Source organism: Vipera ursinii, assembly GCF_947247035.1.
Source record: "Vipera ursinii genome assembly, chromosome: 16".
Taxonomy (NCBI): domain Eukaryota; kingdom Metazoa; phylum Chordata; class Lepidosauria; order Squamata; family Viperidae; genus Vipera; species Vipera ursinii.
In genome coordinates, this window is record NC_139529.1 from 6389341 (window position 1) to 6404340 (window position 15000).

Consider the following 15000-nt stretch of genomic DNA (forward strand, 5'->3'; position numbering starts at 1 on the left):
TTTTCTTTCTTTCTTTTTTTTTCTTCACCAAATGAAGAGAAAATAAAACCCAAGCTTACCTCTTAGACAGGAAAATTTACCTAGCCTTTCAACTCGCCGAGAGGCTGGATAAATTATGTCTTTCTCAAAACCCTTTAGATACTGTATATATATATTGAAAATTAATAAAATGAAGCAGAGGAAATGCAGGGGGGGGGAGAATTTACTCTCGGTAGAGGACTGTTTAGAGACAAGGTGGGGGTGGATGTGGAGGGTGAACCAAATGGGTGATCCCAAATCTCCCAAACGGTAGAGGCCACTCTTCAAATCAAGAAGAATAAAAGGAAATAAAAAGAAGCCCTCGGATCAAAGGAATCATCCTGTTTCTTTCTCGTTTGTAGTAAAATAAAGGTGTGTGGTGGTGGTGGGGGGCCTCAGATTCCCAAATTCCCATCCTGTTCCTGCTCACTTCTCCAGCACGAGTCAAAAGAATTTCTCCCACCGGAAAGTAATTTAAATATGATTCCTTTTTTTTAAAAAAAAAAAGGCAAGGCAAAACAGAGCTTGGTGAAAATGGGTGGTTTTGAGTGGTCTCCCTTTTCGATTTTAGGGCAAAAAAAAAGCAGGGTGAAACTCTGGGGCAGACAAGAAGACTGTTTTTTTCCTTCTTTGCCAAAAAGACCAGGTTGATTTATCTGGTTGTTATTTTGGGCAGCCCAGGAGACGGTGAGTTCTAGTCCCGCCTTAAGGCAGGAAAGCCGGCTGGGTGACTTTGGGCCAGTCACCAGGAGACGGTGAGTTCTAGTCCCCGCCTTAGGCAGGAAAGCCGGCTGGGTGACCTTTGGGCCAGTCACCAGGAGACGGTGAGTTCTAGTCCCGCCTTAGGCAGGAAAGCCGGCTGGGTGACTTTGGGCCAGTCACCAGGGACGGTGAGTTCTAGTCCCGCCTTAGGCAGGAAAGCCGGCTGGGTGACTTTGGGCCAGTCACCAGGAGACGGTGAGTTCTAGTCCCGCCTTAGGCAGGAGAAGCAGGCTGGGTGACATTGGGCCAATCACCAGGAGACGGTGAGTTCTAGTCCCGCCTTAGGCACGAAAGCTGGCTGGGTGACATTGGGCCAATCGCCAGGAGACGGTGAGTTCTAGTCCCGCCTTAGGCACGAAAGCCGGCTGGGTGACTTTGGGCCAATCACCAGGAGACGGTGAGTTCTAGTCCCGCCTTAGGCACGAAAGCCGGCTGGGTGACTTTGGGCCAGTCACCAGGTGACGGTGAGTTCTAGTCCCGCCTTAGGCACGAAAGCCGGCTGGGTGACATTGGGCCAATCGCCAGGAGACGGTGAGTTCTAGTCCCGCCTTAGGCACGAAAGCCGGCTGGGTGACTTTGGGCCAATCACCAGGAGACGGTGAGTTTTAGTCCCGCCTTAGGCACGAAAGCCGGCTGGGTGACTTTGGGCCAATCACCAGGAGACGGTGAGTTCTAGTCCCGCCTTAGGCACGAAAGCCGGCTGGGTGACTTTGGGCCAGTCACCAGGTGACGGTGAGTTCTAGTCCCGCCTTAGGCACGAAAGCCGGCTGGGTGACTTTGGGCCAATCACCAGGAGACGGTGAGTTCTAGTCCCGCCTTAGGCACGAAAGCCGGCTGGGTGACATTGGGCCAATCGCCAGGAGACGATGAGTTCTAGTCCCGCCTTAGGCACGAAAGCCGGCTGGGTGACTTTGGGCCAATCACCAGGAGACGGTGAGTTCTAGTCCCGCCTTAGGCACGAAAGCCGGCTGGGTGACTTTGGGCCAATCGCCAGGAGACGGTGAGTTCTAGTCCCGCCTTAGGCACGAAAGCCGGCTGGGTGACTTTGGGCCAATCACCAGGTGACGGTGAGTTCTAGTCCTGCCTTAGGCACGAAAGCCGGCTGGGTGACTTTGGGCCAGTCCCTCTCTCTCAGCCAAACCCACTTCACGGGGATGTTATTTTTGGGAGGGAAACAGGAATTATTTGTAGAAATATTTTACATAAATAAGAAAAATAAATGAGATAAACCTTCTCCCCACTTGGGAGAATTAAGCTCAGAATTAATAAAAATGGACCTTCGAATTAATTGGATTAGTCTTATAGGGACCCGTCCCCAGGAACAAACGTTGGCAAGGTGATTCGACTTTCTTTTGTCCTCTGGCAAAAAGCCGGCGGTTATTCACTTCCACAAACCTGCCACCCTTTTCCTTACCTGGCCATCCTCCATCCAGGTAAGGCTTAATGAACTTCCCGAGTCTGTTATCGCTGGTGGCAGCTTCCTTAAGCATTTGTGCACAGCAAACTGAGAAGAAGCAGAAATGGGAAAAGACAAGGTTAATTTTTTTTAAAGAGGGGGGGGGGAGAAAAAAAGGAGGGAGGGAGGAAGGGGAATAAGGAAGGAAGGAAGGAAGGAAGGAAGGAAGGAAGGAAGGAAGGAAGGAAGGAAGGAGTTCAAGTGAGTAAAAGGAGAAACAGAAAAAGACAAGGTTAATTTTTTTTAAAAGAGGGGGGGAAAAGGAGGGAGGGAGGAAGGGAAAGAAGGAAGGAAGGAAGAAAGGAGAGACGGAGGGAGGGAGAGAAGGAAGGAAGGAAGGAAGGAAGGAAGGAAGGAGAGGAAAGAGAGGAGAGGAAGGAAGGAAGGAAGGAAGGAAGGAAGGAAAGAGAGGAGAGGAAGGAAGGAAGGAAGGAAGGAAGGAAGGAAGGAAGGAAGGAAGGAAGGAAGGAAGGAAGGAAATGAGAATGGGAGGGAGGAAGGAAGGAAGGAAGGAAGGAAGGAAGGAAGGAAGGAAGGAAAGAGAGGAGAGGAAGGAAGGAAGGAAGGAAGGAAGGAAGGAAGGAAGGAAGGAAGGAAAATGAGAATGGGAGGGAGGGAGGGAGGAAGGAAGGAAGGAAGGAAGGAAGGAAGGAAGGAAGGAAGGAAGGAAGGAAGGAAGGAAGGAAAATGAGAATGGGAGGGAGGGAGGAAGGAAGGAAGGAAGGAAGGAAGGAAGGAAGGAAGGAGGAAGTCAAGTGAGGAAAAGGAGAAACAGAAAAAGAGAAGGTTAATTATTAAAAAGGAAGGGGGGAAAGAAAAGAAAAAGAGGGAGGGAGGAAGGGTGGAAGGAAAGAAGAGAAAGGGAAGCTCAAGTAGAAACAGGAAAAGAAGGTTAATTTTTAAAAAGGGGGAAAAAGAAAAGAGAGAGGGAGGGAGGGAGAAAGGGGAGCTCTGAGAAGATGGGAGAGGAGAACAGAATAACGAAAAGCAAAATAATAATAATAATAAAAAAGCTAGATGTGGAAAAAAGGCACACTGAATAATATAAAAGCCATGGGGTTTCTCTCTCTCTCTCTCTCTCTCTCTCTCTTGCTGTACCAAACAAAAGCAAGGAAGAATACAAAATAAAAAAGAATAGGAAGTTTTCTTCTCTCCCCCCCCCCTTGTCACTTTCATTTTGTAAGGTCGAGAGAGAGAGAGAGAGAGAGAGAAAGATACTCATCCAAATAAGGCACAGGGACACGCAGGAGAGCAGCCGGTGGGCTTCTCACCGATCACAAACTTATAATGACGGAAGGAACTTGCAGAGAAGAAGATCTGAGTTGCGCTGGGTGGAAAAAGTTCTCCCAAAGCACTCAAAACTCCTGGGACGCGACTTTAGTCGTCTCCTCCGATCTCTGCGTTGACATTTGAACAGTCCACAGGAGGATAAAAAATTAAAATCATCCCAGTTTGACTTGAGGGAGTGTTTACGAATCCACCCGTGTAATTTTCTGGCTGGAAGAGACTGGTTACTAACAAACTTTGGGGATTTTCTTTGTAGGACTTCCCAAGTCTGGCTGCTCACCAGAAGAACATCTGGTAGTTCTCCAACGAAGCATCACTGGAGGCTTTCAAGAAAAGATTGGTCAGCCATTTGCCCAGAGTGGTCTAGGGTCTCCTGCCTGAGCAGGGGACTGGACTAGAGGACCTCCGAGGTCCCTTCCAAGTCTGTGATGCTGCACAGGTAGTCCTTGACTTACAGCCGTTCGTTTAGTGACCGATCAAAGCAGCAATTTTTTTTTTCTTGAAATTGGCAGCTTTAAGATGGGTGGGCTTCAACTCCCAGAGTTCCCAAGCTAGCATGCTTTGAAGAGGTCTGGACTTCAGCTCCCAGAATTCCCCGGGCAGCGCGCCACTCATTTAACAACAGCCTTGCTTAGGAATGGGAATTGCGATCGTAAATCGAGAAGATTAACGGTAGAGCGTAGAGTGCATAAAGAAACAAACAACCAAAGAAAAGGGATATTTAGGGAACACCAACCATTGATGAGGCCGTATTTCTGCGCGAGCAAAGCTGCCTGCAAACTTTTCCCGGATCCTGGAGGTCCGCAGAGAAGAATCCGCGGTGAAAACGGAGCGTGCGTCTGAGGTGGTTGTCGGACATGCGAAAGAACTATTTTGAAAAAAAAAGAGTACTACCGTCGTAAAGGAGAATATTTGTAGCTCAGGCGTTGACGTCAGGCGTCCTCGGCGCTCTCTGAGCTGGGTTGTTTCCTTGCAGAAAACAATGCTCTACTTTGTCTGAAATAGTGTAAGGTTTCCTGCCTATGCAGGGGGTTGGACTAGAAGACCTCCAAGGTCCCTTCCATCTCTTGTTATTCCATTCAAGGAGCAATGAGTTGCCCTGTCTGTGTTGGTCTTGGGTAGTTCCTTGATTAGGCTGTTGTGTATTGTTAACTTGTTTGTCTGATTTGGTAGCTCCTTGGTTGGTGCATTTTTTACTGCTTGATTGTTGCTCTAGCGCAGGGGTGTCAAACTCAATTTCATGGAGGGCCGCATCAGCATTGCGGTTGCCCTCAGGGGGCCGGGTGGGTGTGGCCAGGGTGGGCGTGGCCTACTGGGTGGGCGTGGCTGGAGTGCGTATGGCCTACTGGGTGGGTGTGGCCAGCTCTACATCATTTGCATTAAGGGTGCCTGGGCAGGAGTGGGACAGATCTGAGGGTCTCTGGCAGGAGGAGGGTCTCTGGGCCAGGGCCAAGGCAGTGGGGGCCGTTCCCTCACTGTTTCCAGGATGGCTTCGCGGGCCGCATGAAACCACTTCGCGGGCCGGATCCGGCCCCCGGGCCTTTTGTTTGACATGTCTGCTCTAGTGTTAATCTTGGAGTGCACCTCTGCTTATCTGGGTGTTGACTGCTGGCAATACACATCTAATACATATCAAGGACCCGTTCCCTCTATTTTTATTTTATTTATTTATTTTAATTCCATTTATATCCCACCCTTCTCCGAAGACTCAGGGTGGCTTACAAGCTTAGCAGTAGCCTTCATTCTATGTATATGCCTGCTTATTAGGGCTTTCACACACACACCCCAAGCGGCATTATTACAAAGTCAGCTTATTGCCCCCAACAATCTGGGTCCTCATCCTATCCCGTGACATACAATTTTCCCTCCAAAGTCTCGTGTTTACACACTGCATCCTTGAGTGGTGAAAGAAACTTGCTGAAGCGTTGATACTTACAGATACTCGCAACACGGATTCCAAGTTGCTCCGAGTTTGTGAACACAAACTGAAACATTGGCTAACTAGAACTAGCTTATTTCTCTTCGCCCCCAAGCCGCCATATCCAAGATACAAAGTTATCCGGGTAACCAGCCTGCTTACAAATGAGGCTTAATTTGCAGTAAATAACCAAGTTAATTAGAAGTAATGATCCCCCAGACTCCACTTCTAATTATTCTTTTTTTTAAAAAAAAAAAAGAAAGAAAAAAAAGGAAAGAAAGAAAGAAAGAATCTAGAGATGCTTGATGCCTCCGCTGGAAGGGGGGGGGGGAAAGGAAGTTTGTTTGTTTGTTTTATCATTCCAATTTTCAATTTCTCTCACTGCATTATTAATTAACCATAATTAATATTCAGGCTGCAGGCATGCATTTGCCATCCAAGGCATGAATTGTTTATGAACGATGATGTGAACTTTTAAATTTAATTAAGTAATTTAGAGGTAATTAATCTGTAAATTCCAAAGATAAACTTCGGCTGCCTTGTTTTATACCTTAGAAAAATAAGAGGCCTTGAAAGGAGGGAGAGGCCTTTTTTCCCCAAGACTGAAGTCGTAGAAAGAGGCTGTCAGTGGCACACGCTTGGGAATAAAGCAATTATTATTTTTATTTAAAAAAAACAACACCCAACTTTAGAACAAGCAATTTCTCCGTTTGCCTACTAAAGGGCCCACAGCGAAGGAAAGAAGTCACTTCAACTCCCAGAAAGCAGGTGGGCTGGAGAATTCTGGCAAGAGGGATCTTGGAATCCTAGTGGACGATCGCTTAAACGTGGGCCAGCAGGGTGCTGCAGCAGCCAAAAAAGCCGAGGCAATCCGAGGCTGCATTAACAGAGGGTTAGAGTCAAGATCACGAGAAGTGTTGGTACCACTTTATAATGTCTTGGCAAGGCCACACTTGGAAAAACGTCATCCAGTTTAGGTTGCCATGATATATATATAAAAAAAAAGATTTGGAGACTCTGGGAAATGTGCAGAGAAGAGCAACAAAGATGATGATGGGACTGGAGGCTAAAACATACGAAGAACGTTTGCAGGAATTGGGTATGGCCAATTCTAACAAAGAGAAGGATGAGGGGGTGACATGATAGCAGTCTTCCAATGTCTAAGGGGCTGCCACAAAGAAGAGGGGGGTCAAAGCACTTGAAAGCAGGACTGGAAGCAACGGATGGAAATTAATCAAGGAGAGGAGCAACCTAGAACTAAGGAGAAATTCCCTGACAGTCAGAACAATTAACCAGGGGAACGACTTGCCGCCAGAAGTTGTGGGTGCTCCATCACTGGAGGTTTTTAAGAAGAGATTGGGCAACCATCTGTCTGAAATGGCATAGGGCTTCCTGCTTCAGCAGGAGGTTGGACTAGAAGACCTACAAGATGGCTTCCTACTCTCTTGTTCTGTAGGACAAGGATGGGAGCTGAAGTCCACCCATCTTCAAGTTGCCCAGGTTGAAAAAACACCAGTCCACTGATTGACACCATTCTATTCCAAGGAGGACTCATACGTGAAGGTGTGTCCGACCTGCTCCTACCTTGCCAGAAGGCATCTGCACAGAGTTGGTCTGCGTTGATTAACTTCATGGATTTCCCAAAGGATTGAACGATCCCTGGGAAGTTTCGGTGATATTCCAGCAACCTCTGAGCGGTCTCTTTTTCAGATATGCCTCTGGGCGCCTTCAAACGCCAACGGACGTCTTCGTCAGTGGGCCAATCAAAAGTGGTGTGATACACCTCTGGTGTTAAAAGATAAAGACCAGGCATGAGAGAGACTTGACTTAAATTCTGGGGGGGAAAAACATTCAACTTGCAAACCAATCTTATTCTTGGCTAATAATAATAATAATAATAATAATAATAATAATACCCGTGTCAACCATTAGTGCCAGTCAATTTGAGTGTTCAGTTGACTGGGTTTCATATTTAATGAATAAAAGTTAGATAATAAAGTTGGAAGGTACCTTGGAGGTCATCTAGTCCAACCCCCTGCCCAGGCAGGAAACCCTATACCATTTCAGACAAATGGCTGTCCAGTCTCCTCTTCAAAACTTCCAGTGTTGGAGCATTCACAACTTCTGGAGGCAGGTGGTTCCACTGGTTAGTTGTTCTAACTGTCAGGAAGTTTCTCCTTAGTTCCAGGTTGCTTCTCTCCTTGGTTAGTTTCCATCCGTTGCTTCTTGTCCTGCCTTCTGGGTGTTTTGGAGAATGGGCTGACCCCCTCTTTTGTGGGAGCAACGGATGGAAACTAACCAAGGAGAGAAGCAACCTAGAACTAAGGAGGACTCTCTTGACAAAACAATTAACCAGTGGAACAACCTGCCTCCGGAAGTTGTGGGGGCTTCATCACTGGAGGTTTTGAAGAAGAGATTGGATAGCCATTTGTCTGAAATGGGATAGGGTTTCCTGCTTGAGCAGGGGGCGGGACTAGATGACCTCCGAGGTCCCTTCCAACTCTGTTATTCGGTAAACTCGGATGCTTCTTCCCTTTCTTTTACTGTCCAGTTGATCTTGGTCGTTGTCTGAAATGGGATAGGGTCTCCTGCTTGAGCAAGGGGTCGGATTGGAAGACCTCCGAGGTCCCTTTCAACTCTGTGATTCTGCTAAATAAAAATACCACCCAACGGTGGATTTTAAAGTTTAGCAAACAAACAAACAAGACCCAGATCTCAGCCACCTCACCGGGACCGTGGGGAGGGGAGGCCTGTCTGATAGGATGAGGGACTTTGACAAGATCCGCTCTCCAAACATCGGACAGGGCCAGGCTGCAGCCTGACGGATCAGACTGTGAAGCTTTGCCCCAAAGCTTTGCTTTTCTCACTGTCGATTTCCATCGTTGCGGAACTGCCACGGCCTCAACCGCGAAAAGTGCCCCCCCCTTAAGATGTACCTCCGGTGAGTTCATCCACCCTCTTTCCCAGATTCCGCTCGATCAGCACGATATCGGGAGCGTAGAGCACCACTGGAAGAAATAATTGAGGAGAACGTTAGCAGTGCCAGGCTGAAAATTGGTCTCTGTGTGTGTGTGTATGTGTGTGTGTGTGTGTTTTACCCCGTACTTTCAGATTAAATCACATTGAGGTTCTCCTCGGTCTTATCTTGGGTAGCGTGAAATCCACCTTTAGGTGTATTTCATCGCCTTTGGGGGTTCTACGGGCTAGTCCTCGACTTACAAGGCCTTTCCTTGCTTCCGGATGAAAAGCGTTGGCGTAGACTGGGAAAAGCAACTTAGGACTGTTTTTCACACTTTGTGAGCCTTGCGACATCCCCAGGGTCACGTGATTCGAGATGCTGGGCAACTGGCATGCACTTAGGACGGTTGCAGAGTCCCGGGGTCACGTGACCCCCCCTTCTGCAACCATCTGACAACCAACGTCAAGGGGGAAAGCCAGATTCGCTTAACCACCGTGTGACTAACGAAACAACTGCAGTGATTCTCTTCACAGCTGTGGCAAGAGAGGGCAGATAAACAGGGCAAAGCACACTTAACGACTGACTTGCTTGGCAATGGGAACCTTGGGGTCCACTGCGGTTGTAAACTGAGGACGTCCTGTAATTGCGCCACGTGCCCAGCAGTAGCAGTTCAAAGCTATTGGGTGCGAACTGGGAAGCGTTCGAAGGGAATTTGAGAAGGCGAGTCCGTACCGACATGTCTAGGAATGATGCCCCGGACTTGCAAGGACCTGGCGAGTTCTCGGCTGTCAGGAAGTCCTTCAAGGATCCAACCCTGCAGAACAAGATATGCAAAATTAATCTCTCACGCTAAGGAGCATCTGCAAACCAGCCCACGGAGGGCTTCAGATTTCAGAGCTTGGGGGTCTGGTGAAATCCCGAAAGCGGAAGCTGAACACGGACCCGGTGGGTGAGTCTGTGAAGATCCTCTGCTAGTTTGAGATTAGGCCACAGCAGAAGACGAGCTGTCAACAGTGTGACCAGCCCCACCACTCAACTGCCTGGTCCCTGAGACAGAAAGACAGACAGATGATAGACAGGTAGATGATAAATGGATATAGAATAGGTAGGTAGGTAGATATGGATAGATAGATAGATAGATAGATAGATAGATAGATAGATAGATAGATAGACAGACAGACAGACAGACAGACAGACAGACAGACAGACAGAGACAGACAGACAGACAGACAGACAGACAGACAGACAGACAGACAGACAGGAGAAAGGAAGGAGAAAAGAAGGAAGGAGGGAGGGAAGGAAGGAAGGAAGGAAGGAAGGAAGGAAGGAAGGAAGGAAGGAAGGAAGGAAGGAAGGAAGGAAGGCTGGCAGGCGTGGAGGGAATGGAAGGTAGCTTGACAAACAAGTTGTCTATAATTAAGCCTATTTCAAAGTGCAGGGCTAATACATTATAAATAAGCCCCTCTAAAACAGATATATGGGTCACTCTCTCCCTCTCCCACCCCCCACCCCTGCCAAGGTTTCCCTGTGCCGAGAGCCCAGCCAATCCCTAATTAGAATACATTAATCCACCAGCTTGACACTTCAGTCGAACGTCCACCGCTAAGGTACCCCACTCGCTCGGGCTTGGCGCAGGTTTATTGATATTCCGCTGGGTTCCCCCGGCCGAACCCCCCCAGCGGTCGGCTTCTGTTTTATCCCACATCAAAAGGGCTGTATGCTCAGGGCACTCCTCACCGCCCCTCCCGCCCCCACCCCCCCACCCCCCAAGGCTGCCTGCCTGCCTGCCTGGCGCAGAGCCGGAGGTCTGAAACAGCTGCGAGCAGAAATGGTATCACAGGAGGGACAACTTCCAACAGATGTCAGAGAGGGGAGGGGGAGGAAGGAAAGGAGGAGGAGGAGGAGGAGGAGGAAGAGGAGTGGAGGAAGGGACAGCGTGGGGGGGGTGGAAGAGAGATGGAACAGCGGGGTGTGGAAGGAGGCAACCCAAGTTACAGTATATATCGACCGTTGCTCCCCCATGGGTCGCCCTTAAAGAGTCATTATCGGCATCTTCAGGTGCTCAAGACTTCCATGGGGGGTGGGAAGCTATGGGCCAGGAATCCCTTCTTGGATAAATCACCCAGCTGCAGGGGGTCCTCACTTTACGGCCCCAACTGAGCCCCACATTTCTGTTGCTCAAGGAAAACCCGTAAGGAGATTTTGTCCCATTTTACGAACCGCTGCTGCAGTTGTTAAGATAGTAAGACGGTTGTTAAGTCAGTCTGGCCTCCCCCATTGACTTGGCTTGTCAGAAGGCCGCAAAAGGGGGGATCGAGTGACACCCCTCCCCCAGGACACTGGGACTGTCATAAATAGTTCCCTTCGTCCAGTGCGCTCCCACAGGGAGGGTCTTCTCAGGGTCCCACCGGTAAGAGATTGCTGGTGGGCAACACCCAGGGATAGGGCCTTCTCAGTGGGGGCGCCTGCCCTTTGGAACCAGCAGCCAGTGGAGCTGAGGACTGCCCCCGACCTCCGTTCATTCTGCCGGGGCCTGAAGACCTGGCTCTTCGAGCTCTCTGGCCCAGGCTGAGGATCAATCTTATTTTAACTGGGGTTTTATTTGACAGGGGCACATATAATTTTTTCTTTTTAAATCTGTTTTAACTTTTGTATTTCGGTTTTTTAATTACCCTGTAAACCGCCCTGAGTCCTTCAGGAAAGGGCGGTATAGAAATGTAATAAAATAAAATAAATAAAATAAATAAATAGGAGCCAGTTGACAATTTGGATCACCTGACCAGGGTTTGTTCAGTGTGAAAAGGGGTCAAAAAAAGTCCCTTTTTGTTCCGGGGCTGTTGTAAATTCAGTCGCCAAGTCAAGGACTACCTAATATAATATAATATACTCTACGCTGCCTACTCTTTAAAATCAGCTGCCTGCTCTTCTGGCTTTCAAGTGGCTTCTGGCTGCAGAGTTCTCTTGGCGTCTATAAATTTATTTCGTTGCCTGGAGATGCCAGGCCTGAGCTGAGTAATGCGCAAGGATGCCGAAACCTTTGCCCCCCCTCACACACACACCCGAGCTGCCGGCTGCGGTGGACCTTGTGCTGCAAGACACGCAGCCCGCGCCGTTGTGATGTCTGGTGATTCTAGCGGCATTTGCATTAGGGGAACAAGCCCTCCAGGGTCCTGGCAGCCCCATCGATCAACCCGAAGGGGCACTTTGGAGGAGGCAAGCGACAGCCTTAAACCCCAGCGTGTCCACAGGCACACAAAACTCAACCCAACCGGCAAGAGGTGGGACGAAAGCCGGGCAATTAAGGCCGGCCGAATGGCACCGGGAGGAGAAATAAAAGAAAAAAGCGAAGGAACAGAAAAAGCTTGGCAGGCCCAGTTCACACAATCTTTTTTGACATTTTTCTTCCAGCGTAATAAATATACCGACTTGCCTTGCAAGTCCCACGCCATAAAACCTGGCTGGGCGGTTGTAAAGGAATCCTACAATTTCTGCAGGATTTCCCTCCCACTTTTAAGCTCCTTTACGGGGGGGGAGGGAGGGGGTTTGTGTCTATTGATAATTCCACAATTCCCTGTGTTAATTTTTTGGTGGAGGGGGGTTCAAACCCCTATTCGCCAGATCTCAGCTCTTCCCTTTGCATGCTATCCGTCGTACGTACGCTGCAGAGACAGTCGTCAAGGTTCATGCGTTCCTCAATCAGCTGGGCCCACAGATTTTCAGGAATGTTCTAAACAATCATTAAAGATAGAGAAGGAACACACGAGTTAAGGAGAAATAGACCTGAAGTAATCAAGAAGGGAATAATAGCCCAATCGACCAGCTCAGAACATTCTGGCCAACACAGACAGGGCAAGCCACTAGACGCAGGGGTCTTCAAACTTGGCCCTTTTATGACTTGTGGACTTCAACTCCCAGAATTCCTCAGCCAGCCTCCATTTTGTTTGTTAGATTTAAGACAGGGGTCTTCAAACTTGGCCCTTTTATGACTTGTGGACTTCAACTCCCAGAATTCCTCAGCCAGGCATGCTGGCTGAGGAATTCTGGGAGTTGAAGTCCACAAGTCATAAAAGGGCCAAGTTTGAAGACCCCTGCGACTATAGTATAAAACCGAAGCAAACCCCACCCTTTTCTAGCACTGATGGTGTTACCAAGTTGGGTGATGAAATGTCTGTAAGAAAATAACCAAGCTCAGAGAACACCTGGGACCCCAGAGTTATCCTCCTCCTCCTCCTCCTCACTGCAAATCCCACTCCCTACTAACTTTGTGTTCTGTTAGGAAACATAGAAGAGAAGGATGAAGAGCAGGGCAGAAGATTCATAAAAATATGGCCAGTTAATACCTCTTGGGGGTCCCTGGCACTCTCTGAGCTTGGCTGGTTTTTCTGCAATATTTCATTACCCAACTAGGTAACACCTTCAGTGCTAGTAGGGTGTGGGATTTGCTAAGGGGAGGAGGAGGAGGAGGAGGAGGAGGAGGAGGAGGAGGAGGAGGAGGAGGAGGACTATGGGGTCCTTCCTTACCCCTCTGAACTTGGTGATTTTCTTGCAAATGTTTCGTTATGTAACTCCATGAGTGCAGTGGCAAACTCTACACTCCTTTGCACTGATGGCGTTGCCTAGTTGGGTCATGAAACGTCTGCAAGAAAACCACCACGCTCAGAGGGCCCCAAGGACCCCACAGTCCAGCCCTGAGCCACAAATATTCTCTTCTGTTGCAACATCAACAGTGCTAGAGAGTGCGGGGTTTATATAAGGAGCTACAGGAGGCTCCTGATGATGAAACATCAGCAAAAAAAAAAAAACAAACGAAGAGAGCACCCGCCCCCACAATCTTCCTCCTCCTCCTCTCCACAAACCCCTGTCCCTTCTCCCTTCTTTACCTAGTCAGGTAAAGAAACATCTGCAAGAAAACAAGGCAGCTCAGAGAGCACCAAGGACCTCAGAGCTGAACCCTGAGCTACAAATATTCAATTGGTACTCCAGTTTTTGGTATGAGCCAGCTTCAGCACGATGGGAGGGCTCTGCTCCGGAGCTTCGTCCGTTTTCGTCGGAAGAGACCCATCTACATTAAAGCATCTCCGACAGGCAACTGAAAGATTCAGTTGATCAGCCTAAGGCTATCCGCAGAGAAAGTTTCTCTACCAGTTGGGTAAAATATCCAAGTTTCCTCAGAGCTGTGCTAAATTATGAGTTCACGGCTATCTCCAACCGCTTTGCTTAGCCACAAAAGCCGCGTCTCGGCAGTCTCGGCCTTAATCCATTTTTACCGGCTTCTTTCTCATTTCTTCGTTTCCTCCCTTTTAAACGTGTCCTACACAGTTTCTCACTGGTTGAACGAAATCAATCCCCAAGCCCTTTTACAATGAAATTGGGTCTTAGGGGCCCAACAGTTCAACCCTGAGCTACAAATATTCTTTTCTATCAGAATATCAACAGCGCTAGAGTGTGGGGTTTATATAGGTTTATATAGTCGCTACAGGAAGCTCCTGGTGGTGTCACCCCGTTAGGTAATGAAATATCTGCCAAAAAAAAAAACACCAAACTCCAGTTCAGAGAGCACCAAGGACACCACAGTCATTGACCTCCTTCTCCTCCTCCTCTTCTCTTCTTCCTCCTTCTCCTGCTCTTCTCCCTCCTTCTCCTTCTCCACTCCACAAACCCTACTGCCCTTTGGCATTGATGACGTTACCTAGTTGGGTAATGAAATGTCTGCAAGAAAGCCACCCGGCTCGGAGAGCATCAAGGACCCCACAATCGTTGTCCTTCTCCTCCGCCTCTTCTTCTCTTCCACTTCCTCCTCCTCCACCTCTCCCCCCCTTTCTCCTTCACTCCACAAACCCCACTCCCCTTCTGGCACTGATGACGCTAACTAGTTGGCTAACGAAATGTCTGAAAGAAAACCACCAGGCTCGGAGAGCACCAAGGACCCCACAGGTTTGCCCCCTAAAGCTCCTGGGGAGTCAACTGTGCTTCCCCCAGAGAAACAGCCGGCAAACAAAACCAGAAGTTGGCCGATTGGCAGCACTAATAATTCTCAGAAACTTTTTTCCACTCTTCGCCAACGAGAAGAAACAGCTTTTCTTCAAAGGAGCCCGGACGTAAGCTCTCCAAGATGGAGTAGCGAGAACAGATCTGTGGCAGACAGGTGAAGGCTGGACTAAGTGACCCAATTAGGCCTTTCTCTGGGTCCCTGATGACTCAAAGCCAGCTCTAAAGCAAGCCACGTTAGGCATTCGAGAGAGAGAGAGAGATCCGAAGGAGGGAAAGAAACGACTCGTGTGTTTCTTGGAAGTCTGAGAGTCCCGCCGGGCAGGGGCGTCAAAAGCTTCCCGCCGCCTCTCGCAGCTGGAGACGTCCTCGGCAGCTTTGAGGCTGTCACTTTACAAAAGGTGCCTCATGCGGTTCTCAGAAAGCGCCAGTCTCTCCCGGCCTTCTTTGATGTGTCATTTCAAGAGATCTTGAGGTCTGCCCGGCAAAGGCTGGTGGAATCCAATTTGAGCATCTCTAAAAACACACACACACACCCAGCCCCGCTTCCCTGTCCTCCCCATTCCTTCTCCAACTCCTTCGGCTCAATCGCTGGCTTCTCATACTCTCCTC

General features: G+C 48.8%; 1 protein-coding gene across 4 annotated transcripts in view; it reads right to left on the minus strand.

The window, feature by feature from the left end:
• AK8 (adenylate kinase 8) overlaps positions 1 to 15000 on the minus strand; it is a 48961-nt gene that overhangs the window by 22497 nt on the left and 11464 nt on the right. For all 4 annotated transcript variants that reach the window (XM_083375143.1, XM_083375141.1, XM_083375142.1 and 1 more), the window contains 6 exons: positions 12059 to 12127; positions 9133 to 9214; positions 8378 to 8449; positions 7026 to 7226; positions 4260 to 4391; positions 2195 to 2284 (listed from right to left, as the gene is read on the minus strand). In XM_083375143.1, coding sequence (XP_083231269.1) covers positions 2195 to 2284; positions 4260 to 4391; positions 7026 to 7226; positions 8378 to 8449; positions 9133 to 9214; positions 12059 to 12127 — 646 coding nt within the window. The remainder of the gene's footprint in view (positions 1 to 2194; positions 2285 to 4259; positions 4392 to 7025; positions 7227 to 8377; positions 8450 to 9132; positions 9215 to 12058; positions 12128 to 15000) is intronic.